We start from the raw sequence: 27,464 nt of genomic DNA, 5'->3' as shown, positions 1-27,464 counted from the left end.
GCCTGCCTCTTGTGTCTTACGCATGGATGATGATGATAATGGGAAGCATTTCTCTGGATTTCAGCTTCCTACCTACGAACCTAAATTTAGCCTCCAGAACCTCCCTCCTGCACTTTCTATGTCATAGTACCCACATGTACCATGACAACGGGCTTCTCCCTGGCACACTCTAAAATCTTTTTTCCCATAGATAAGTAGCATGAATTAGCCATGCTGTCTGGGTACATCCTCCATGCCACTAGGTGGCGGAGCTCTCAAAGATCACCAAAGTCTTTTTGTGAGGTGATCCTTCCTGTATCCTCCCTTGTTTCTTCAAGTTTACTCAGTCCAATTTTTTCTGCGCGACAAGAGAACACGCGGAGCTCTTTTCTCTCTGTGAGAAAGTTGTTACTTCACAAAAAAAAAAAGACATCAATCACCTCAGGATTGGCAGAAAACTTCATTATGCTTCATCCACCAGACTTTAAATTCTGCCAGTGTGGAAAAATGTTTGTCACGGACAGGCATCAGGAATGATACAAATGCCTAGGTCCAAATCATGACCAGGCTAACTGTCGGGACTGCGGATGCATATTCCCACGGGCCCAGAGGCAAAGCTGCAAGGATTGAGCAGCTTTGGGCAGCATCTGGATCTTATGCCCCATCAGAGGCCTCTACAAAATCCTCCCTGGGCCCTCATAGACGCTCAAAAGCCCCCTCCCACCGTTGGGCAGCTTTTGCAGATCTACCTGAACCTGCGGATTTGGTGCCAAAAAAAGCCCGTCCAAAACAACGCACGGAAGCCCGGCCGCATTGAAGCACAAACCTGTGTCAAAAGCATCTATGCATGCCGATGCACGAGGGAAGCACAGACTCATTGATACCTCTAAGGGCGACCGATGCAAGGAGCACAGTCCGCCGGATTTCATTCCCATTGACGCACCATCACCGACGCTGCGTCCCCCGTCGATGCACAGAGACGCATCGACTACTTTATCGATGCTGCTGACGCAGCCTTTCATGGGACCACTTCTCAGTCATTCTACACCGAGGCTGCTGACGCAACTTGCTTCCAGACCGTACAAAACGCACACTTCCGGTCACAAGAGGCCCAGGGAGCCTTCTCCCTTAGGGGTAGATTTTAAAAGAAGCGCGATCAGCCTACTTTTGCTTGCGCATCAGACTCAAGCAAAAGTACGCTGGATTTTAGTAGATACGCGCGGAGCCGCGCGTATCCACTAAAATCCTGGATCGGCGCGCGCAAGGCTATCGATTTTGTATAGCCTGCGCGCGCCGAGCCGCGCTGCCTCCCCCCGTTCCCTCCAAGGCCGCTCCGAAATCGGAGCGGCCTCGGAGGGAACTTTCCTTTGCCCTCCCCTCACCTTACCCTCCCTTCCCCTACCTAACCCACCCACCCGGCCCTGTCTACACCCCCCCCTTACCTTTGTCGGGGGATTTACGCCTCCCGGAGGGAGACGTAAATCCCCGCGCGCCAGCGGGCCTGCTGCGCGCCGGGCCGCGACCTGGGGGCGGGTACGGAGGGCGCGGGCCACGCCCCCGGGCCGTAGCCACGCCCCGTCCCCGCCCCCAAAACGCTGCCGACACGCCCCCGCAACGCCGCGCGCTCCGGCCCCGCCCCCCGACACGCCCCCCTCCGAGAACCCCGGGACGTACGCGAGTCCCGGGGCTCTGCGCGCGCCGGGAGGCCTATGTAAAATAGGCTTCCCGGCGCGCAGGGCCCTGCTCGCGTAAATCCGCCCGGTTTTGGGCGGATTTACGCGAGCAGGGCTCTGAAAATCCGCCCCTTAATAAATATAGTGTCAGAGGAGGATCTATCTTTCCCACGTCACTCTGACACGGCTTCATCCTTGTCAGAAGTGTTTTCAGGACTCTCCATGGTATCCAGACGCACGAGTTCCAGCCTTCAGGACCCTCTGTATGAAAAGGTTAGTCAGTCACTGGTGGACATAATCAAGCCCAGAACATCGGATTCAGACATGCCACTGGCAGCACTTCCCCCAGCAGGTAGATCGATGCAACCAGGACTACCTCCTTCGTCAGGGATGGCTTCCCAGGCAATTTCTCAGATATCACTGAATTTATCTCAGTTCCTGAAAACAGTAGAACAGCAAAATCAACCACCAGCAGACAAGCCTTCTGAGGCTCCATTACCCCCTCAAAGGCCCCAAACTCCGGATCCTACGCCTGAGCACCAGCCTCACATTCCTTCTTCGAGGGAGCATTCTTCTCCTCAATCAATCTCGTCCGCCACCTCTACAGGTTATCCGTCTGATCCAGTGGAGATCTTGCCGGAGCCAGTATCACCACCAGAAGACCTTACCTATTCGCAGTTTTTAGAGAAGGTGGGTCAACGGCTCAGTATACAAACTAAAAATATTCCTGATTCCAGACAGGTATCCTAACAATTTTTGATACCCCCGTCTGAGCCTACAGCACTCCCGCACATTCAGTTCTTGACTCCCTGATGCAGAGGGTGTGGGAATCTCCTTTCACTTCAACACCAGCTTCAAAGAAGACAGATTTAAAATATTCATGGAATCAGAATGGAGCTTAGATTTTCTTGCCCTTTGCATTGCTAACACCCCTCCGGGAAGAGACCACAAATATTTGGATGATTTTGGGAAGAAATTTATTAATTGGGCATGTTAAATGCAAAAATCCAGAATCAATTCTATGTCACTCAATACTTATGAGTGCCTTCAATCTCTTAAACCCATCTTGTAGGACACCTCATCAGAAGCCCACCCTCCTCAGGAATTGTTTGACATGGAGGAGGGACTTCGACACCTCCTTCGTTCCATATACGAAGGATTTGAAACATCAGCGAAAGCCACTGCAAATGCCATCGCAGCACTACGCATAGCCTGGCTCAGATTGAATGCGATAAGGGATGACATCCATGAGAAGCTAACAGATCTCCCATGTCATCCAGACAACCTCTTCGGTGACAGGCTAGCGGAGATGGTAGCCAAGCTAAAGGAGCAAAAAGTAGCAGTCCTGTCCTTAACCGGCCCACTAGAAGGCTCACGACGTCATTTACCATCTTTTAGAAAGTCAAACTATCCTTGTCGCACCTACAGACCCTACACCTCATGTCTGCCACAGCCTTACCAACCCAGCCGTCGTCAACCTTACCAGCAGACAGGACCGCAACAACACCCCCGAGCTCCACTACAACAAAAAGTCATCTGAAGCTCAACCGGCCAAAAACCAACAAGGTTTTTAAGAATAACATTACCACCGCTACCGAACCACACTGTAGGGGGCAGACTTTCGCAATTCCTACCAGCCTGGAGCACCGTGACATCCGACCTTTGGGTCCTTAAAATAATAGAGAAGGGTTATTCCCTAGATTTCCAAACCCGCCTTCCTCTCCCACATCTGGTTATCCAAAAATTTCAGAGGATGTACTAGGTACCTCTCCTACAGGAGATAAAATCACCTACTCCAACAGAAATGTATCCAAGAACTACTATCACCACAAATCCAACAATGATTTTATTCCCAAAAACTCGGGAGGGCTACGACCCATCCTAGACCTATGTTCTCTCAACAAGTACCTGCGAAGGGAGAAATTCAAGATGACATCCCTAAAATCCATCTTGCCCTTCCTACAACCCAAAGATTGTATGTGCTCTCTAGATCTGAAAGACGCATATGCACACATACCAATGCATCCCTGACAATATCTCTGCTTCACCACGAACGAGAGACACTTCCAGTACAAAGTATTACTGTTCAGACTCTCCTCTGCCCCGAGAGTTTTCACGAAATGCCTAGCGGTGGTGTTTCTTCACCGACAAGGAATACAGATATTTCCTTACCTAGAGGATTGGCTGCTAGTAGCCCCCACCCAGTCAACCCTGCGAAGCAATTTACTCCACACGATATCTTGCCTAGACCATCTGGCCTCATTAATTACAAGAAATCAAACCTACAACCTACTCAGTGCCTCCAATTCATCGGTGCACATATTGACACCATTCAGGACAAAGCTTTCCTGCCAGAACCTCGAGCGATCACTCTGACAATGATCACTCATCAACTTCTGCGCAGTACAGTTGCTCCAGCCCGTCAAGTTCTCACCATCCTGGGACACATGGCGGCAGCCACTTATGTAGTTCCACACGAGTCATTTACAGTGGGACCAATTTCGCAGCTCCCTCTCCATAAAAGTCGCCATAACAACCAACATGAAGCGAGATCTTCACTGGTGGATAACACCACCGGCTATAACAGTGGGCTTGTATCTACACCCCCTTCGCCATCAGACAATACTCACCACAGATGCATCTCCCTCAGGTTGGGGAGCCCATCTCACACACTTACAAACTCTACTTTCATAATATTCGAATCACCTACTACCACAGCTATCCTAACCTTTCCTTCTGGTCATGGATCCCTGGGAAAAAATCCTCTGTGTGTGAGGTAAAGCATCACCTAGAGGACAGTTCCTAGCTACTTACTGCCTTAGGAAGGTGAAGGTCTCCTGCCAGGTGACTTTGCTCTTCCAAAGCAGCACAAGGGCTCCTAGAATGGAGTTGGGATTGCTCTACTATATCCTTGAAGGTCTTCTCTATATAGACCTCTGTCTGCCTCAGCTCCTCCATTTCTGTGACTGGCCTCCAGAGATCATAATTTTTCTCTGAGAGCCAGGAACTCTTTGCACTGGGTGAACTCGCATAACCTTTCAGGTAGGTAATCGTACATATGGCATGCGGTGTAAAACCCTGGAAGATCCCCATCTCACTGCTAGACTGCTGTCTGCATCTTAATATTGTTGTGTTCTTAGTTAATTTAGATTGCTAAGGGAGTAGTGATGTGTAAACTAAAGTCCTTTAAATTTATGTGGTGTGTTTCACATACATTTTGCCAATAAACCTGCAAGGGGACAATAATTAATCTGATAAGGACTGGGTCACTCCTTGTTTTAAATAAATCCCTGATTGATTTTTGGTGTGAAAAGTCTTTCTCTTAAATGGGATAAGCATCTATAAATCAAATGTGCTTTTTCAGGTGAGTGGGAGGGAAAGAAACTACCTTCCTTTCTTTTCATTTTATCAGGCAAACACACTTAAAACTACTGACTTTTCATTTTTAATTAAGCACATATACTAAAGATTAATTTTCCCCACAATTTCACTCTTCTGCACACTTTTAAGTTCCAAAATTACCCAGCAAAGCAATACTTGCCAATCCTCCTTGAGCCATCAGCAAAATCTTCTGTTCTCAGTATTCCCTCGGGATAATAATTACCTGAAATATAGCTGGTAATTTCAGGGAGAATTACGAGACTTATGGAATTTTATTGTTAATATGTGTGATAATGGTGGCTGGCAAATCTATGCTATCAGGGAGAAAAATAGCAACCAGGTCAGACATTGCTGTTAAAAACTATATAACATTTTGTCTGACCAAGTGCTGCCATCACTTCTGTAACTGAATGAATGGGGGATCTATGAATGGAAAGAAAGTAGATAAAAATAATTTGTTTTAATTTTGGAATTGTATATTGAGTTGAAAAGCTGCACTGAGTGCATGAGGAAAAAGTAATGATAGGATAGAATAGTTCTTGGTGAAAGTATGTTCATGGAGGTTATCTACAAAACCCTTTTTTGTTTTGTTTTTTAAATGTTCTCCCCTACTTCTCTTGAAATTATTTGAAAAAATTATTTTCTTCAAACAGCTCCGGGACCCAAGTCTGCCTCTGGTGATGCTTCTCTCAGCATCGAGGAAACAAAGTAAGTACAAGACAAATGAATTAAAGAATTGCTGCACTATAGATCTGGCATTTTCCGTTGATAATCGGGGCTGAATTATCTTTGATGTATGGGTGGTGTCTAGCGGCACCGAATGGACTCATCTATCCTAGTTATTAGAGCTTTTAGCTCTACTGAGCATGTGTGGGAATTCCTGCATGGACATTGCCTTGTGAGCCTTCTCATTTTTTTGTTACACTCCATATATTTTTCTCTCTCATCCTTTATTTTTATTTCTAATTTCAATTTGTTTGGTTTTTTTTTTTTGTTTCCTTACTGCCTAAGCAGCACCCACAACTGCACTTTTCACTGCTATAAAAAAAACAGAAAAGTTAAAAAGTTCCTTGTCTCCTTATTATATCTGGAAGAAGGAAGCCAACAGTGAGTGGTTTTAAAAACTGCATTTGCATCGAAGAGTCCATTACAGATACGCCTGAACTATGTTACTGTTGGCCATGACCAAACAAACTGCTATAATTGAGGACCATTGTTCCCATTTACTCAATGCATCAGAGCATATAAAATAGAGGAACTGCATAAGTCTCTTAGAAGTTGAAGTCAGTTCTTTCATGGTGCAGCATAATCTACCTTTCTGGAAAAAGAGTTGAGCAGGAACTTCTCAGGAACTCCCCCCTTTGGTGCGAGTGGCCGAAGCCTTGGGGTCAAATAGTGCTGACCATCCTGCATTGAAGAAGAAAGCTTAAAAGGTTGAAACCTATAAAAAAAATCTACTTGCAATTCTAGTTTTGTAGTGTATACTATATGGTGCCCTTGTGGCTTATTATACATAGGCAAAACAACAAGACAGTTGAAAACTCGTTTAATAGAACACAAAAGTGCACTCAAACGCAATAAATTAGAAGCCCCATTGGTACAACACTGTTTAGAACAATCCCATGATTTTCTGAGTTTAAAATGTACAGTGTTAGAGGTAATGAAGCAGGACGAAAGAGGAGGTGATTTAAATCTACGTCTATTACAACGTGAGCAAAAGTGGATCTTTAAATTGAATACGGTAGCCCCAGCCAGGCTGAACAAGGAAGTTGATTGGTCAGTGTTTTTGTAAAAATTAGCTGATAGGTGCTTTAACAATCCATGACAGGAAATAAAAAGAACATACATTTCCGGTACTGAGATAGTGAAGGCGTCTAGGCGCCATATTTGAACGCTGTAAAGGATCGGGTGAGACAGCGCCAAGCTGAATAGTGAGTACCATTGAGAGTATAGTCAATCAAAATGTGATATAAATGCATTAAAAACAGTATACTAATAAAAATGTTTCTTTAGGTATTGAGCAGTAAGCCCCTGAAGCAGGCGCATTTGTTGCGCCGAAACATTGTCAATGTCGGGCGGGAAGACAGCTGACAATAAGCAAGCGAGCGCATAAAAAGTATTGGTAAAATTAGCAGTTAAGCACATGAAAAGATAAGTGAAATTGTATATTAAATTACTTAATAGAAGGATTTCACTTAATAGAAGGGTGATAATTTTTTAAGAATACATTTTATCGGGTGATATATTAAAAAATAAAAAAATTGTTCATTCTCATGGGGAAATGGTAGATGACGCGATCCAATAGTGCCATTACATGAGAAGGGTTGTAGCCCTGTATAGGGCAAGAGCCTATGAGACTGTGAGCACTTCTATCTGATACCTTCCCCTGAGAGTTTGTTAAGAAACATAAAATTATAATGAATGCTTTTTAGCAATAATCCTTAAAGATATTACATGCTTTTTTGTTAGTTCACTAAGATTTTGAGGAAGTGAGCCATTGTTTTAGAATAATTACGTTGAAGAAGAAAGCGCCATTCTGAAGAGCTGCTGGTGCAGCCAAAATCAAAAAAGCATCTGGTTTCCTTGTCTTCAACTCCAGCACATAGGCCTTCTATCTGTGGTGCATCAACACCGTTGACACTTGACAGTGGTGCCGCTAACGCATGGGGCCTTAAGTGCCAATGCACATGCTACATTGGTGCTGATGGTGCATGGACACCCAGCAATGCATAGCACTTCATTGTGTGATGCAACGATGCACAGCGCATCAACACGCAGTGCCAGTATCCCAACGATGCATGCAACTCTGGTGCCATTGTTGTAAGTACTATTGTATTCCCGCTCAGTACCATCAACATCGGCACACTTGAAGCAAGGTAAGTTGGTTCCGTCAAAGCATGCAACCTCGAAGACTTCAAAGCATTCGATGCCATTAAAGCACAGATCTTCATCGCTGCCAAAGCTGAAAGCTTCAGTGCCATCAATGCATCATACGATATATTGCTCTGGATAGTGGTCATTATATTGAATTACCAACACGGATTTTGCCACTCATCTGAGATTGAGAGCAAAAAGAGATGCAGTATCATTTTATCCTCCAATCACTAGAGCTCTTACTCCATCCAGATTGCTAGCAGAAGGCTTACAATTTAGTCACCTGATCCAGTTTGTTCTCTGTTGCTTCTTACCTCGAAAAGGCTTCCCATTTAAGGCAAGAGCCTGTCTTAGTTTCAGAGGACATGTCTACCACTCAATCAAGTAGTGGAATTCATGACAAATGTCTTTACCTCTGTGGCTAAGGAGAAAGACAATACTTTCTATCCTATCCCCTCCAGTATTGCTAGGCCCTTCCACAGAAAGGAGTTCCAGTATCCCCTGTTTGGGTAAATACATCATCAGAATCCTCCCTGGGAGGTTCTTCATCTCTTTTGCTTGCAGCAGAGTCCAGCTGCTCAGTGTTTCCACACCCAAGTTATTCCCCTCTAAGGCGACTAAGGGACATCCCTTCTCCCAACTCATTTTCTTCATCATTTGAGTCCTGGGTTAATGTTGCCACACCCTTTTCTCTGAGGAGGAATTGACAGGTATACTCTCTGACTCACTACCAGAGCCTCCAGAGCACTCCTCTTCTCCGGAAGGACCTGTCTTATTCAAAACATTTCGATAACTTGGGGAAAATGCTTAAAGAATATTGAAACATATAAAGAACCTTGGAGAGAGGTCTTTGGTCTCCTTCAGATTTTAGACACTGAACTGGCACCTATCCCAGTTCACAGTATCCTGCAACAGCTGCAAATGAGAAAAACCCATGTCTTTGGCCCCTACAGCAAGGAAGTTAAACCTCAAATACAGAGTACAAAAATCACCAGAATTTGAACTTGCCAGTCTGTTGTTGAGAAATGTATTCTGAAAAAAGCAAAGAAAACAAGAATGTATTCCAGTTTACCTTCACCTCCAGGGAAGGATGCCAGGTTTCTTGACAATTTCAGGAAGAAAAATTTTCAGAGCTCCATACTTACTGCACACATTTCTTCTTGCCAGTTTATTTGGTGCAGTATCTACATAACTATATACAAAAGTTAAAATTTTTCTTTCAGCTATCTTCTTGGGTTGGTCTACAAATCATTTGATACTACCTCACGTACCTCAACTGCTTCTATTGGAGCTCAATGCATGACCTGCATAAGAGCATGCAGCATATGCCATGATGTTCATGACAAATTGGCAGATGTTCCTTGTTTTGGAGAACACCTTTTTGGAGAAAAGCTCATAGAAACAGTCACACAGATCAAGGAGCAAAATTTAGTGGTTCAGTCCCTCTCAGCAGGATCTAGATCGTCATCTTTGAGGTGCTTCTTCTACACTTTTAAAGTCCGTACTTTCAGAGATGCTCTACGAATCCCAGAAATGTTTATAAAGCTTTGAGGCCCACAGGCTGGGGCCAAACTTGTGTAACTTTTTTAGGTCCATGCAGAGACTATGGTGGGAAATAATATACTCCAAAAAAGGTAATTCCTGCTGCTCAAACATGCACTTCTCAAGTTTAGCATATAGATGGTTTTCTCAAAGGTGCTTGTGTACTATTTTTACGTGTTCAAGATGCTGGGAAAGAGACAGAGTAAAGACAAGAATATGGTCCATGTAGACAACACACAGTTTGGAGGAGATCTTGAAAAATCTCATTGACCATATGCTGAAAAACTGCACGAGCATTACACAAGCAAAAGGACATTACTAAATATTCGTAATGTCCAGCCTATGTATTAAAGGCAGTTTTCCATGTATCCTCTTCACAGATATGGATGAGATTTGGTTCAGCTGGTTCTGCTGTTGGACTTTGGAGGACCAAACCAGGAATGACCTGAACTGAGGACGAATCCACCAAGCTCTTGGTCTCTGCAGTCTGTGCTATGGGAAGGGTAATTCTACATAACTGGTGACCCAGCTGGGTCTTCAATGACAGGAGGCAGACTCTCGGTGACCAGTACTGAGCTTCACCCATACTAGCCTTTTCATCTGCAGGTTGAGCCTTTGTGTTCTGAGACTGGCAATACTTAGACAAGGGTCCTAAGAGGCATGGGCAGATAGTCAGTAACCAGGCAGAGGTCAAGCAGCATCGAGGCAGGCAGAGATCATGTAGTGTCAGTGTTCAGGCAAGGTCAGATCCAGTAGGCAGGCAGGAGGGATTGGTGTGAAGCCATGGGAGGAGGAGGAGGATGATTAGAGCAGGAAAGAGGCAAGGCATGAGCATGCAACACAAACTGCTAGCTACGGCACGACAGGAGGACCTGTTGCGGAAGCACCAGCTGGAAGCGTGGCTGGGATTTAAAATCTGCAACTGTGCTGACGTCATCAGGGAGTGCCATCACTGCTGCTGTTCCCGCCATGGGATCTTCTTAGGGCAGCCAGTGGCCCATGCATGTAACCTAGGGAAACAGCCTGCAGCAGCGCTGGCATCAACGGGAGAAAGTGGCAGCGTACTGGTTCTCAGTTTGGCTTGCGGGATCCAAGGGTGAGCAAGGCCGGTCACAGGAAGGCCTATAACTGGCCTAATGTGTTAAATAAGATCCAAGACCATCAAAACTTGTCTGGCTGTCATGTGTCAAGATTTCAACACCTTTGAATGAGGGCCCTCGGAACATTTGCTCATTCTGATAGAAGAAAGTCTCTCTCTCCTGAAGTGAATCTATCCATGCTCCAATAAATTATATTCTCTGTGTTGGTACTAGGTTCAACTTTTCAAAATTTCCAGAACCCCCAACTCTTGCAAAATTTGAATTGATTTTGTAGGGAGATTAACATATACCCTCTTAGGAGTTGGCTGTGACTAACCAGTCATCCATGTATGGGAAGAATTGGAACCCCTGGTGTTGTAAATGTACTTCTACGACAGCCAGAAGAGTACTTTTGTATTGATAATGAGAAGATTCCACTTGAATCAAAGATAATGCCAATGGGAGGGGTAGATGAGTATTTGGGCATATGCATCCTTGAGGTTGAGAGTACGCATCCATTCCCCCTTTTGGATTCATTCTGAATTCTCCCATATTAGATGCTTGTTCAGGCTTCTCAGATCCAGAATATGGGTCCCAGTCCCTCAGTTTTTTGAGATGAGGAAGTAACAGGAGTAGAATCTCTGCCCCTGTTGGAACGAAGGAACCAACTATCGCTGGTTGTTGCTGTGATTCCATTTCCAGATGGAATTGTGACAGGTGAGTCTGATCTGGATTGAAGGCTGAACACTGAGGAAGAGAGGTAACAAGAAGAAATGTAACTGATATCCAGACTGCACAATCTTGAGAACCCAATGGTCCTTGGTTATTTTAGGTCACTCCTTCAGAAAGGCCTGGATTCTTCCAAGGAGAGCGACTGATGAACTTGCTGAAAGATCAAAAACTGCTGTCACTCTAGGCTGCTGGCGTTCGTGCTGATGAGCAGAAGTCAGAAATTTCTGTTGCTGCAGAGCAGAAGAGGCAGGAGCTGGTATCTTTGAAAAGGTCGGACCAGCAGAAAAGAACTAATGCACAGATGCTCTTTCACAGTCCTTCAAAGTATCTGATGTTCTGGAACCACCTTGTCTTTGATTCTGCAAGAATCCTGGCCACGGCCACCACTCCAGTCTCTCCTGGGAAGACAGTCATTCCCAAGCGATTCATGGAGAAGGTACTTCGTTGGGCACATGATTCCTGGCTAGCTGGCCATCCCAGCACCAAGAAAACATTGAACACAAATGACACGACATTTGTCACTATGTTGAATCCTGTCCTGATTGCGCAGTAGGTAAGACTCCTCACCTTTCCCTGAAGACTGTTACAAACATTGCCAGTCCCCAAGAAGCCATAGCCATGTATTTCATCATGGATCTTCCCCTCTCAAATGGTTGTACAACAATTTGGGTGGTGGTAGACCGGTTCTAAAAAAAAAAAAAAAAAATGACCACTTCTTGCCTCTTCCTGGCCTATCATCTGCTCCAGAACTGGACTGACTCTTGTTTCAACATGTGTTCTGGCTCCATGGTCTACCTGAACATGTAGTCTCAGATTGGGGAGTCCAGTTCACTGCAAACCTTTGGAGGAACCTCTGCAAAAAAAAATTAAAGGTTTCCTTGGATTTCTTGTCTGCTTATCACCCACAGACCAATGGCCAGACAGAATGGGCTAACAAGGCTTTCTTAAGAGCATATGTAAACGATCGGCAGAAGGACCAGGGTTCTCTGTCATAGGCAGAATTCCATATGCTGGTAAATCCGCAGGTACTTCACCATTCTATATAGTTTTTGTTTATTTAAACGCTTTTGTATACAGTTTATACCCGATATGGCGATCTAGGCAAGAACATATATAATATAATAAAACAAAGACATCAAAACATTAAGGTACAACGGATGGAATTAAAAACAGAAAATAACTACAATCAAATATGAGTGACTAAAATAAGAACAGTAACTAATGTTTAAATTAACTAAATAAGCAACAGTGTGATTGGGAGGAGGATTGTGGAGGCATTATTCTGTATTGTTAAGCTCAAAGGCAATAGAACATACGTTTTTAATTTTTTCTTAGACATCCTCATCTCCCAATTCCAGTTCCTCTGACAGAGCAGTGTCCCATGGCTAATAAACTAGCTCATGATCTTTGAGAACTTTGGAGGAAGACCCAGCAGCAAATCCTTGTGGCTGCTGAGAAATATGAGACAGGTCGATAAGAGGTGCCCTGTGGCACCACTGTTCAAACCAGGGGGCAGGGTGAGGCTCAACACCCAAAATCTTTGAGTGAAAACTCCTTCCATGATCTTCTCTTCATGCTGCATTGGCCGATTTCCCATCATCCGCCAGGTAGAGCATGTGAACTATCAACTTTTCTTATCCCCCTACTCTGAAGGTTTGTAATGTCTTCCATGTTTCCTTGTTGAAACCACTGCTCCTGTCCTGGCCCTCTCGTTCCATACCCAAGCGCACAGAAGCGGTTTCAGAATCAGACACTGAATATAAAGCACAGTCCATCCTGGACTCAAGACATAAGAGGAAGATTACAGTATCTTATCTCTTGGAAAGGATTTGGACCTGAGGAAAACACTTGGGAACCTGACCCCAATGTGCAAGCTCCCTCGCCTCACCAAGGAGTTCCATTGACTCCATCTCCATAAGTCCAAACCTAGGGGCTTGGGGGGCTTAGAAGGGGAGAGGTACTGTAACACTGGGCCAGTCGTGGGTCATCTCATGACTGGCCTCTCATCCCAGGACCCTGCAAGCTGGACTGAGAACCAGGATGCTGGCACTTTTTCCCACCAACGCCAGCGCTGCTGCAGGCTGTTCACCTAAGCACGTGTGCATATTATTGGCCGTACTAAAAAGATGCCATAGGCAGAATAGTAACAATCTACACAATAAGAGAATCTTTTGTAGAATACAATATTTTCATGCAAAACATATTTTTATTGGTATAAAAACATAACTCTCACTAGACAAAGTTAAAACTAACTAATCAGCCTCCACTCACTCCATTCACACCATTAAAAATCAAACATCAAAAGACAATGTGACACAATACATATTTCAATACATCATAGTGTGTTTGTTCTTACCCAACTATCTTCCAATACACAATGAAATTACCCCAATGTGCACAAATAACTTTTATATGAATTTTTCAGAAAACATTCTTTATAAATCCACCCATCTCATCTTTTATTTATATGGGGTTAAGTCCGTCCCGTCTCTTCACAGGGACTGGATCTGTCTTCACTTTCAAAACACACTACATGTTGAATCCGTCCCGTTTCTTCACAGGGACTGAATTCGTCTTCACTGTTCAACACACACTACATCCAACAAAGGATCCTTGTTTCACCCCCACCGGGGCTTCTTCAGGGACTCATTGGTATAACAAGTACCGTTTTTTCACTTCTTCACAAAACTCACTCACTTAAGGAAGTTATCAGAATTCAGTCTAATATATCATCGCACACTTTAATCACAAATAATGTTTTTCAGATTATAATTCCAATCTCTTCACCGAATGTTCACTTCTCCACCAAGACAACGGATGTCACATGCCAAACGAACGTGGCAGAACAGTTGCAGAAGCATGCTTCCTGACAACATCAGCGTGGCTGGGTATTTAAACCCCAGCTGCACTCCCAGCTGGTGCTTCCACAACAGGTCCTCCTGCCATGTCATAGTTAGCAGTTTGTTGCTTGCTCCTGCTTGTCTTGCTTCCAATCCACCCTGCTTTGCCTCTTCTTCTGCTGTCCTGCCTCGTCCCTGCTCCAATCCTCCTGTGGCCTTGCTCCCATCCCTTCTGCCTGCCTTCTCTTAACTGCCTCTTGGATCTGACCTTGGACACCAACACTGCATGATCTCTACCTGCCTTGACCTCTTGCCAGGCTATGGACATTGCCTACTTTCTGCCTTATCTGACCTCTTGCCTGGATACCGATGCTGCTTGCCTTCTGTTTCACCTCTGCCTCTTGGGACCCTTGCCTAAGTCCTGCCAGCTTCAGAACCCAAGGGCTCAGTCGGTGAGTGAAAAGCCTGGTATAGGTGAAGCTCAGTCCTGGTCCAAGAGAGTCCACCTCCTATTGGTGAGGACCCAGCCTGGGTCACCAGGGTCAACCTCACCACAGGCCAAGGGCTCACATTCCGTAACAATATGGTGTGGTCCATTCATGTAGGTCTGTTAGCCCACCTCCTCATCCGTCACCTGCAGCAGGATCTCTGCTGTCAGTGATACTAGCTAACTTGTCCCTGGACAATCAAAGTACAGATCTCATGAAACAGGAATTGCACTGGTAGCTGTACCCTTATGTTCTTCAGGAAGGAACTCCTCTTAGTCTGCACCCTCCTCAAATAACCTTAGTGACGAATGCCTCCACATAAGGTTGGGCACGAACACCAGACTGTTTGGAACCCAAGGAAGTTGGTATCCCATAGAAAGACGACATCAAATCAGTTTGTTGTAACTGAGAGCAATCGGGTATGCTTTGTCGACTTTCACGCATCTTCTCCAGGGAAAGAGCATTCTAATTCAGACTAGCAATTAGGTAGCCATGTTTTAAGTGAACAAACAAGGGGACACACAGTCATGGCCTCTCTGCCAAGCAACCTTATGGGTATAGCAATGGACAGGCGAACATCAAGCAATCCTGCAAGCCACCTATCTTCCATGATTCTTCATCACACTAGTGCATCTTCTCAGCAGAGTTTTCTGTCTACCCATGTAGACTCTGCACTAATCAGCAGCCAACACACACTATTCGACTTGTGTGATCTTCCAACGATCCACCTATTCGCATCAGATTGTGTCTCATACAGTTTTCCCGCAGTCCTTTGATTCATCTGGGGATAGACCTTGTTAACTCGAGAGGACATAAATCTATTCCATCCAAATCTTCCATTGGATGTATTGGCTGTTGAACGCTCAGTAATAGCAGATTTCACTTTACTTAAAGAGATTGAGGACATTATAGTATCTGCCAGAAACTCAGCAACTAAGAGAGCCTATAGCTTTAAATGGAAGAGATTCTCCATGTAGTGTTGTCATATGGCATTGAATCCATTCTCATGCAAACCCAAACATTTGCTAACCTAATTGCTTTTTCTGTCTGAATCAGGCCTTGCCACATCCTCGATGAGAGTACCTACCATATTCAAGTGGATAGTAAACTATCTTGACTCATTCTTTGGTATCAGAATTTATGAAAGGCTTGTGGCAAGTTAAACCTTCAGTATGGAAACCTTTGGTGCCATGGGAGTTGAATGTTCTGTCTCAACTGATGAAGCTGCCCTTTGAACCATTAGAATTGACTTCTCAAGTATTTGACTTGGAATGTATTTTCTGGTAGCAGTAACATCAGCCAAAAGTCAGTGAACTGAAGGTGTTAGTTTGCTGTTTACCATACATACAATTTTTCCACAGTAGGGTGGTACGCCATATCCATTTCAAGTTTCAACCAAAAGTTGTATCAGTTTTTCATATTAATCAGTCCATCATATTGCCTACCTTCTTCCCGAAGCCACATGTGCATGAAAGGGAAAAGGCCCTTCATACTTTAGATTGCAAATGATCCTTGGCCTACTACAAAAGCAGTCTACTGAATTGCCAGGCTTCGCAGCTCTTCGTTTCCTACAATCCTAACAGACTTAGCATAGCGGTTACCAAATGTACATTGTCTAAATGGATAGCAGACATAGTGGCAGGCCTGCAAATTATGGATTTTATCAAAGCTCATTGTTAGAGCTATAGCTTCTTCCGTTGCTCATCTTTAAGAAGAACCTCTTGAAGATATCTTCAAAACTGCTACTTGGTATGCCCTATTGCTGTCTAGACAATCCCTTCAGAAGTGACAGTAAATTCAGAGAAAGCAGTTTGGCGTAACCTGTTCACTCAGTAGTCTAGTCTCCATGGTGGGGTCCAGGTTGCTTACTCAGACGCTCCACTATAGCCTTCCACATGAGACTCCCCATATATCATGGTTAATTCAGCTCTGCTTATTGACAGAAAAAGCAAGTTTGCTTACCATAAATGGTGTTTTCAGTAGATAGCAGGATGAATTAGCCATGCTAAATACCACTCACTTCCTTGGATTTAGCTCTACTATCAACTGAGACTGCTCACAAGGCAATGCCTGCATGAGAATTCCCATACATGCTCAGTAGAATTAAAGCTCTACTAGCTAGAAGAGACAAGTCTATTTGGTGCCATGTCATGGCTAATTGGTGCCATGTCACATGTCATGGCTAATTCATCTGCTATCCAAGGAAAACACAGTTTATGGTAAGCAAACTTGCTCTTACTTGCTTTGTTACTGGTAGTGCAATATTGGGAAAACTATAAAAAAAAGACATCAAATAAAAGAAAGCCTTGTAGCAGGTTTTGCTTCCTGGTAGCAGAATCTTTGGGCATGTGCATACTGAATGCATGGGTCACATTTGCTTTTGCAACAAGCTTGTGTTAGTTCTTTTGAGGCTGGCCATATTCCAGGCAGGATAAAATGTGGTAAAAACAACATAGTGAAAGAAACTCTCTGTGGCTAAAGAAGCATGTTATAATACTGCTGTCATACGTTGAGCTGCCTGGCTCCTAAATGTATAACTTCTAAATTTCAAAATAATTTTCCATCCCTATTTGAGATGGTGGGGGGGAAAAAAAGGATTTGTAAACCTTAAGCATAAGGTCTCTTGGACTCTGGAATGTGATAAAAGATGTTCTAGAAGGTTTTCTTTATGATGAACAATTGTGTTTATATGCAGGGCAGGAATAATCCCAGGTCACCCAGCTGTTTAAAATTTGGCACTAGTTGCAGTACCAGGAAGAAGTGCTATCACCAGAAGAGTCCAGGCTCAACAGGAGATGTGATAATTGCCACTGATTGGGCCCATGAGATTCCCTCATATAGAATGAGTGAGATTGAAAGGGGAAGGGAGAAAGAGAGCTGTTCCTTTGAAACAGGGGAAGAAGCTGGGTGGTGTGCCTAGAGAGGGAAGGTGAGGGAGTGCCTGGAGGAGAAGAAAGGGGAGAAAAAAAGAAAAGCAAGAATATAGAAGACAAAACAAGCTCAGCAAAATAATAAAATACTGATAAAGCTCTTAAAAAGAAATTTCACTGACTTCTAAACCCTTTTTTTTTCTGGTACCTAAGCATTCTAAATATACATCTGCACCAGGGTGGAAATTCATGTCAATTCTTGTGATGGACAGATGTTCACATCAGAATAGCGATTTTTGAAATGTGCTAAAAATAGGAGTGTGTGTGGTTTAGTCCATTGACTCATCCAGCTTGGATGCCTTCGAGTACGTTATACATTTGCTGCATTGGTTGGATATATTTTGTTTCTCTGTGCTGGATGCTGATGAATAAAGCTAATAGATTGTATTTTATATTTTGTTTTGCACTAGTTGGGTTTTATTTTTATCTTCTCCAGCAAACTACGAGCAAAGCTTGGCCTGAAACCTCTGGAGATAAATACAGTGAAAACTGGTGAGTCAGCCCACAGATGTGTTAAATCCTAACTTTTTAAAGGGTTTTTTTTTTTAAAGCCCTTTTCTTCTTTTGTGCCTTATGGAGCACAGAGATCCAATGGACATCTTGGTCCTGGAGAAAATGTGAGAGACTATAGGCTGCAATCCTATTATTGGACTTTGAGATAATGCCTTATGAGCTTTGAAAGTCATACAGATCCTGTCTTGGCCCATCTGAAGGCAGCATCATCTGTTGCTGAGTCTTATGTAGTTATGATAAAAAGCATTCCTTTCCATCCTGCCAGACCAGTCCAGATGTGTGGGTTTTGTCCTCTTCCTATCAGACGGAGGCAGAGAAATAGCTTCACACTGACATAGTCACTTATATAACTTCCTGAACATACCCAGATCAGTCCAGAAAAGTGGGTTGTGTATCCCTACCAGCAGGTGAAGTCAGAGAACAATTCATAACGAGAGTGCCAGCTGCAGTCACTCAGTATTTCTCTGACTCCAGCGGGTGGTACAGGTGCACACCTGCAGTCCTTAGTTATATTTTTTATTTAGTTAAGTTTGAATTTAATTTTTTGGTTTATGGTCGCTTCCTGAGGTGTTAGGCGCCTTGGTGGGCCATCCCTCAGTAGAAGCTGGGCGTCCAGGGAATTGGATATTCCTGTCAGGGTTTCGCCCGCCATAGTTCGGTGTCTGATGACCAGGGGCTCCTGGCTACTCACCACCATCTCTGCTACAACTGCTCCCTGGTCTCCTGCAATAGCTTTTCTCTGTGTCTTGGTAAAGTTTAATTTAAAAAAAAAAACAAAACTCTTTTCACTGCGGCTGCCTGACAGTCTTAAGTGCTGAGGTAAGTAGAGGTGCAGGAGGGACCGGGTCTTTTAAGGCCGGCTGGGAAAGCTGTCAGCAGTGTTCCACTCAGCTCCTGGGGCTCTGGGTCGTTTTCTGAGGGCAAGGGTAAGTTTTTCTCAGTGTGCCTCGTTTACTCGTCGCTTCCCTGCTTGGGGGCCTTGCGATTTCACTATAGACAGGCTCCTTTCCCGCGACACGGTAGTCTGTTAGCCCGCAGCACGAAAAGTTTTCTTTTTTTTTCCCCTGGTACTGCCCGACTGAAATTTTCTCTGCGTCGCGGCTCCAAGCGTTTCTTTTTTATTCGCGCCCTTTTCTTTCACTTCAGGCTATCGGCGCACTGCTGCGGATGGGAACGAAAATAGAATCGCAGGCCTGCCGCACATGTGGGTCACGTGGCCAGGCATTAGATGTGGCCTCCTTATGTGCAGTGGGTTCCCCGGGGTTACAGGGCTCTTCAGGGCTTCTTGCCTCCTCCCTTGGGGAGGGAACGTCTGTCTCGGCTTTGCGGGAAGAGGATTCTTCGCCTGTTCTAGCCACGGTGAGGGAAGACCTCACCGGGGGAACTGATATCACCCCAGCCGACTCTCCAGTGGGGGGAGGGAAACCCAGAGGGGTTTTCCCCAGAATTTGTCCTCCTTATGCACCAGGCTTTCCTGGCAAGGAAACGCTCGGCGGTAAAGTGGCCCGGTCTCCTGGGGGCAGGTTCGGACCTGCCTGAGAAAAGAGGTCGGGGTAGGGACCTTCGTCAGCACTTCTTCTGATCAGGCTCACCCCACAGGGGATTCTCCCCAGGGTACTTGAGATCCGATCCTGGGGTCTGGGACGCTGCCGGCTTCTGGGGTATTAGGGGCGGCAGACCCGGATCCGCGGCCAGATCCGGCTGATGTGGATACTGATGATCCGGATGAGCCTGATGACCCTCCTGCAGAGGGGGATGTCCCCAGCATGGTGCATTTGTTCAAGCGGGATGAGTTAAGACTCCTTATTCCCCAGGTCCTTGAAGTTCTGGGACTTAAGGTTTCTCAAGAAGAGTCTGACAACGAGGGCGTCAATCCAGTCCTCAACGGCATTAGGGGTCCCACATCTTTTCCTCTGCTTAAGAAGGTTCACAAGCTAGTGACCCAGGAGTGTGAGATTCCGGCTTGAAGGTGGGCAGAGCTATGGCAAAACTGTACCAGTTATCTGAAGTTTTGGATTTACTGAAGATTCCAAAGGTAGACACCGCAGTCTCTGCAGTCATGAAAAAGACCACTATCCCCGTTGCTGGGGAGGCTGCCCTTAAAGATCTGCAGGACCGCAAGCTGGAGATCCAGTTGAAGCGAGCATTCGAGGTTGCCGCGCTAAGCCTTTGGGCGGCGGTTTGCGCTAGCCTCACGCAGAGGGCCTGTCTTTGGGTCCAGGAGTCAGCTGCCGGGGCCGGTACGGGCGACAGTGGGGCTCTTCAGTCTGCCCACCTAGAAGCAGGCATTGCTTATGTTGCAGATGATTTGCATGATCTGGTGAGGACCTCGGCGAGAGGTATGGTGTCCTTGGTGTCAGCGCGGCGTCTCCTCTGTCTGCGAAATTGGGCGGCAGATTTGTCCTCAAAGTCCCAGCTTTGTAATCTACCCTTTAAGGGCAAGTTCCTGCTTGGGGAGGATCTGGATCAGCTAGTAAAGCTGCTTGCCGTATCCAAGGGCAATTGGTTGCCGGAAGATAAAAGATCTTCTAAGAAAGTCTTTCTTCCTCGAGCTAGGGTTTCGGGACTCTTGCCGCTTCAGAGCAGGTAGGTACTCCGCACCCCCTGCTTCGGGGCGCCAACAGTCCTTTCGGGGGGGGGTCGCTGGCTCAGAAGTGATTCGGGACATCTTGGTACAGGAAGTAATAAAAAGCCCCCAGTGAAGCCACGAGCACCCATTCCGTCGTCGAAGCTGTCGGAGGCAGATTATCCAACCTTTACACGGAATGGGCAAGAATTACATCAGACCGCTGGGTCTTAGAAGTGATCAAAGACTGGTATGCACTGGAGTTCTCGCGCCTGGTCTGGGAGGTTTTTTTGGAGTCCCTAGTGGCCTCAAGTGTCAAGCGAGAGGCGTTCGGGTGACTCTACAACAACTTCTCGAGCTCAAAGCTATTGTCCCAGTTCCGGAGGCTCAATAGGGACGAGGTAGGTACACTTTGTGGTCCCCAAGAAGGAGGGCACGTTTCGGCCCATCCTCGATCTGCAGAAGGTGAACCGTTGCCTTCGAGTTCCTCGCTTTTGTATGGAAACCCTGAGGACAGTGATGGCTGCGGTTCGAAAAGGGGAGTTTCTCGCTTCTCTGACCTCACGGAGGTGTATTTACACATTCCAATCTGGCTGAATCACCAGAGGTTTCTGCGGTTCAAGGTCTTGGGACGACACTTCCAATTTCGAGCCCTCCTATTTGGTCTCGCAACAGGTCCTAGCACGTTCACCAAGGTGATGGTGGTGGTGGCTGCCTTCCTTCGTCAGGAGGGAATCTTGGTCCACCCGTACCTGGACGACAGGTTGATTTGCACGAAGTCTCTGGAGGACTGCGAGAGATCAGTGCACATGGTGATGTTCACATTGCAATCCCTAAGTTGGGTAATCAATGTGCAGAAGAGTCACTTGGAACCCACTCAGAAGTAGATTTATCTCAGAGCACAATTCGATACCTTGCTGGGCAAAGTGTTTCTAGCGGCGGATCGAATAGGGAAGTTGCAGGAGCAAATACATTCCCTTCTTCGAAGGAACAGTCCCACAGTGTGGCCTCACCTTCAGATCCTGGGCTCCATGGCTTCAACCTTGGACTTGGTTCCTTGGGCGTTCGCTCACTTAAGATCTTTACAGCGTGCGCTTTTTGTCTCGCTGGAGCCCAGTGTCTGAGCAATTCCATCAACCAATGCCTCTACTTCCGGAATCCAGAGCCAGTCTGTCATGGTGGCTGTTACTGGACAATCTGGAACGGCGGGTAGATTTGGATACTCTGAATTGGTTGATATTCTCCACCAATGCCAGCCTCTCAGGTTGGGGGGTGGGGTGTGCAGACAGGTCCGCCCAAGGGCTCTGGTCTGCGATGGAAAGATCCTGGTCCATAATCCGGCTCGAGACCAGGGCTGTACATCTGGCCCTGCGTGCTTTTCTTCCCTGGATCCAGGGCAGAATGGTGCAAGTCTTCTCGGACAATGCGACAACAGTGGCGTACATCAACCAGCAAGGCGGGACTGAAAGTCCCGCCATAGCACTGGAGGCATGTCTTCTGTTCACCTGGGTGGAGTGCCATCTCGAGGGCATTGCCGCATCCCATGTCGCGGGAGTAGAGAAAGTGCAAGCCAATTATCTCAGCTGTCGGCAACTAGGCCCAGGGGAACGGGAACTATCTCTCGAGGCGTGGAATCTCATTTGCGCCAGATGGGGAACTCCTCGGCTGGATCTGATGGCAACATAGGTGAACGCAAAAACAGTTCGCTTTTTCAGCTGTCGCCGAGAACAGGGCTCGGTGGGCATAGATGCTTCTGTGTGACCTTGGCCCACGGGGTTCTGCTGTATGCCTTCCCGCCCTGGCCCCTCATAGGTTGGCTTCTCCGTTGCATAGAGCAGCACCCAGGAAGGATGATTCTGGTGGCGCCGGAGTGGCCACGTCGTCCGTGGTTTGCGGATCTGGTACGCTTGGCTCTAGAGGGTTCACTTCAGCTGGCTCATCTAACGCATCTGCTCCGTCGGATCTGGAGGATCGCTTCTCTCTCGTGGCTTGGCTTTTGAGAGGCGATATTTAAGCTTGAGGGGTTATTCAGAACAAGTCATTTCCACCCTCCTACAGGCGAGACATCCAGCCATCTCTATGGCCTATGTGAGAATTTGGAAGCTTTTTGAGACGTGGTTTCATCAGCATTCCTGCAACCCTTTAGCGGTGCATGTTCCTCGGGTGCTTGACTTTCTGCAACAGGGCTTCGCTAAGGGCTTGGCGATCAATTCCCTTCGTGTACAGGTTGTAGCTCTAGGTGCCTTGCAGGGAAACTTTGACGGCTGTTCGCCGGCAGCGCATCCGGATATTGCTTGGTTTCTTCAGGGGGGTCAAATATTTTCGCCCTCCCATCCGTTCGGTGTGTCCAAATTGGAGTTTGAATTTAGTCCTGCGAGTTCTATGTGGCGCTCCTTTCGAGCCTCTTCGTGGAATTTCCCTGAAAGATCTGACTTTGAAAACTGTGTTTTTGGTGGCCATTTGCTCGGCCCGTTGGATCTGAGTTGCAGGAGCTATCTTGTCGGGATCCTTTTCTTCGGATTTACGATGATCTGGTATCGTTATGTACAGTTCCGTCCTTTGTCCCTAAGGTGGTTTCAGCCTTTCACGTCAATCAAACTGTGGAGCTTCCGGGGTTCCCTAACCGGTCCCGGGAGTCTTCTCAGAACAGAGACCTTCATCTTTTGGATGTGCGGTGCGCCTTATTGCGTTATCTGGAGGTTACCAATGACTTCAGACGTTCTGATCACTTGTTCGTTCTCTTTGGTGGCCCAAAGAAGGGGGACAAAGCATCAAAGGCGACCATATCTCGGTGGATTAAGGAAGCCATTTGTGCAGCATACATAGTCAGAGGGCGTCAGGTGCCTTTGGGTCTCAGAGCTCATTCCACTACGGCTCAGGCTACCTCCTGGGCAGAGTGTCAGTTACTGTCGCCTCAGAAGATCTGTAGGGCGGCGGTGTGGTCATCTGTTCACACTTTTACGAAACATTACCGATTGGACGTTAAGGCTTCTGATGAACCGTCCTTCGGGGAGAGTGTGCTTTGTGCGGGTCTTTCGGGTTCCCGCCCAGTGTAGGGTGGCTTGGGTACATCCCACTTTTCTGGATTGATCTGAATATGTTCAGGAAATTGAAAATTGGTTTTTACCTGCTAATTTTCGTTCTTGTAATACCACAGATCAGTCCAGAGGCCCACCCCTTTCTTCAGATACTGAAAGACTGTCTTGGTCAGAATCTGCTTAAGTTTTTTTTTATTGTTGAAGCTCCTTTTTTGCAGACATGATTCATGGATAAGTTTTTAGCAGTTGTTCGATCTGGTTTTTGCCAGCGACGAAGTGGTAGACAGGAAATTTGGTTGGGTGCTACCCTTCATTATTTAGTTCTGTTAGCATGGGCTTGGGTACAGGTGACACTCTCGTTATGTAGCAGTGCCCAAAGTTCTAATTGCTCTCTGACTCCACCTGCTGGTAGGGATACACAACCCACTGTTCTGGACTGATCTGTGGTATTACAGGAACGAAAATTAGCAGGTAAGAACCAATTTTCATTTGGTGCAGCAGAGATACCTGTCAGTATTTCCCTGTCTTCAGGAGATGATAGCATGTGTGTTTGCATGTGCAGCAGATGAAGAAATTGGGCACTTGGGGCAATGGTCTCGAGCTAATTTCTCTATTCTTTGAGCCAGGGCTGAGCTGAGAGTCAGATTGCTAGATGACAGGTTTTGGTTGCTCTTCCTTCCTTCTGAGAACCAGCTCCTATGGGGGTTTAGTGTTTATCTAGCTAGTGGAGAGAGCACCTGGTGTGTTCTTGCTCTAAAGCAGACCTCCTCCTTTGATTTGTCAGTCTGCATAAAGTTAAAAAAAAAAAAAAAAGAGCAGTGTGGAAAACAGAGTGAAAAATGAAGGCTGAATCGGGCCATGGATTATGGTGGAGTCTTTTGGCATCTGCAGAAGCAGCTCAGCCCTCTTCCGTATGACCTGTGGCCACAGAGAAGGATAGGCACTGCAGTTCTTTTGGGGGCCAGTGCCAGAGGGATGCTGCCAGTTCCCTTTGTGTACTTTGCTTCAGTGAAGAGAAAGCTGATACTGTGGCTGTTAAGGGCGCACATCTTGATCAAGCAAGCTCAGGAGAGCAAACTTGAGATCCTACCATTGGTGGTAGATAGGGGTCAGGCCTCTAGGCTTGCAGAGCTGTTAGGTGCAGCAACCATTTTGTCTGAGCAACATGCAGCTGTGGTTGCAGACTCAAGCTATTCCCACCATTCTTCACCACATTCTGAAATTTCCAGTGCAGATTTCTCTGGTCAGTTGGGATCTAATTTGGATATAGAGCAAGGCTTTCCCCCAGTTTTGTGCTTATTATGCATAAAGCCTTCTGTTCTATGGTAGTGAGGGGGGGGGGGGGTTGCATGCAAGAAATCTTTCTTAGCTCTTCAGACGTCCATTGTGGCCTCCCTTGGTATGGGACAGACATCAAAGAAGCCTAAGATGATCTTGGACCAGGAGTCTGCTCCGGAGGGATCCTTTGGCTATGCTGGTCCTCTCAGTATTTCACTAGAAGAGGAAAGGGAGGATAGAATGTGAAATTCAGAAGGTGAGATTTCTTCTGCTTTTGGAGAGGACCCCTTGGTTAGGAGGTTTTGGAAGGAAAACCTTCTTTCGTTAATTACCCAGGTAAGCTATTTGAAGAGCAAGTGAAAGAATCCACTCCTTAGGGCAGAGCTTTCCAAAGTGTGTGTCGCGACACTTTACTGTGTCGCCTGAGGTGTGCCGGTGTGTCGCGCAAGCCCGGTGCACGTGACACACCGGCAAGTGGGAACCAATGCAGCCGCCGGTGGACCTCATCCCACTGGCGGCTGAGCAGTGAAGTTTCGCTGGGCTGTGTGCCAGAGACACACAACATGAAGATCGGTGAGCCGTGGTGGAACTTACCGTATTTTTCGCTCCATAAGTCGCACTTTTTTCCCCCAAAAGTGGGGGGAAAATGTATGTGCGTCGTATGGAGCGAATATATAAAAAAAACAAACAAAAATCTAACAACCCCCCCCTCCCCTGCTGACTCCCCCAAGACCTGCCGACTTAATTTACTGCAACCCCCCACCCTCCTGACCCCCCCCAAGACCTGCCAAACGTCCCTGGTGGTCCAGCGGGGGTCCGGGAACGATCTCCTGGGCTTCGGCCATCGGCTGCCAGTAAACAAAATGGCGCCGACGGCCCTTTGCCCTCACTATGTCACTGAGACCGACCAATAGCAGCGGTCGGTCCCAGTGACATAGTGAGGGCAAAGGGCCGTCGGCGCCATTTTGATTACTGGCAGCCGATGGCCCACGCCCAGGAGATCGTTCCCGGACCGCTCCTGGACCCCCGCTGGACCACCAGGGATGTTTGGCAGGTCTTGGGGGGGGTCAGGAGGGTGGGGGGTTGTTAATTTAAAGGGTTGGGATGGGGGTTTTTTTTGGGGGGGGGAGGGGTTCCCAGAGAAAGAAAAGTTTTCTGATCTGGGGAGTGGACCGAAATGGCCCTCCCCAGACCCGAAAACAAAATGGGGAGAAAAAAAAAAAGCTATACACTCCCCTAATTTGCTCCATAAGATGCCCAGACGCAGAGCCGGTTTAGCACAAATTTTTTTTTTTTTTAATTTTCCCCCTCTGAATCCTAGGTGCGTCTTATGGTCAGGTGCGTCTTATGTTTGGGGGAATTTCAGTGGATGCACAGAGTTACAGAACTGGAGGTGCAGGATTTATATTGACGTTCTGTCCCTTCTTATAAATTCCAGTCTTGAAACTGGCCAGCTTTTTAAAATTACGCAGAAGACCCTTTGGACTTTCTTATTAACACCAAATATTCAAAATCTGTGTTCATCCCATCAAGCTCATATATCTCATTAAAGAGGTAAATTGAATAACACAATAACTTTGTTTTATTATTGTTATTCATAAATTAGAACAATAACATTAAGCTTGGAATATTATATATTTTTAATATAAATGAGAGGTTTTCACAAGATAGGTTGTGTCGTGAAACATTTTATTATGTATATATTTAAGGAAACATACATAAATTGTCGAAATACATTTAGTTCGTTTAACCTTTAACCTCTGGTTTGCTAGTAAACTGAATTACTGTGTCCCGAAATTATGTTTGTCTAAAAAGTGTGTCACCAACATGAAAAGTTTGGAAAGCTCTGCCTTAAGGAATATCCTATCCTCATAGGATTTAGCCTCCTAAAGCTTTTGCTCTGCATCAGGCCATTCAAGATATCATTGCAGCAAAATGGGAGACCCCAGAGGAGTCCCTTAAGATAAGGAGAGATTATATCCTCCACAGCTGCCTAAGGTGGATGGTAGTGGCAGTAACGCGTTAGATGACCATTCCTGTGGAAGGGCGATCAGTCTAGAGACATCCTCAAGACAAAGATTGAGTCTGTTTTAAAACAATCTTTTTGAGGTTGCTAGCTTTTCCCCTGGAGAAGGGGAAGTTCTATTCTTAGGGATATGCCATGATGTGAGTTTAGGGCTGCCTTTCTAGTTAATATGCTATATGATCTAATTTGACCTTCTAAGCAGGTGGTGGCCAGGAAATTGTTATTGCTGTGACATTGATTGGCAGAATCTGTATCTAAAATGTGTCTAGGCAGATTTCTGTTTAAGGAATGTTTTGCTTTTTGGGGAGTTGTTGAAGTTGGTATAAAAGACTTAGAGACCAAAAACCAGAAGCTTCTGGAGGACAGGTTTCATGACTCTTCCTCTAAGATTTATGCTCAGCCTGTTTCAGGATGCCAGATAATATGGTCTGGCCATGCTGTCCTATACCCAGAAGTCTATGCTGCCAAATAAGCTCTAGTCCTTTTGAGGTGGTAGAGAAGAGGGGCTTGTGGGGTGCTGTGGCC

The 27,464-nt window shown here is 46.0% G+C and overlaps 1 protein-coding gene across 2 annotated transcripts in view; it reads left to right on the top strand.

Annotated features, from left to right (window-relative positions):
• SART1 (spliceosome associated factor 1, recruiter of U4/U6.U5 tri-snRNP) overlaps positions 1-27,464 on the top strand; it is a 254,620-nt gene that overhangs the window by 33,100 nt on the left and 194,056 nt on the right. For both annotated transcript variants that reach the window (XM_029611685.1, XM_029611686.1), the window contains exons 3-4: positions 5,687-5,741; positions 17,955-18,010. In XM_029611685.1, coding sequence (XP_029467545.1) covers positions 5,687-5,741; positions 17,955-18,010 — 111 coding nt within the window. The remainder of the gene's footprint in view (positions 1-5,686; positions 5,742-17,954; positions 18,011-27,464) is intronic.

Source organism: Rhinatrema bivittatum, chromosome 8, assembly GCF_901001135.1.
Source record: "Rhinatrema bivittatum chromosome 8, aRhiBiv1.1, whole genome shotgun sequence".
Classification (NCBI taxonomy): domain Eukaryota; kingdom Metazoa; phylum Chordata; class Amphibia; order Gymnophiona; family Rhinatrematidae; genus Rhinatrema; species Rhinatrema bivittatum.
This window is presented reverse-complemented; position numbering and strand designations above follow the sequence as displayed.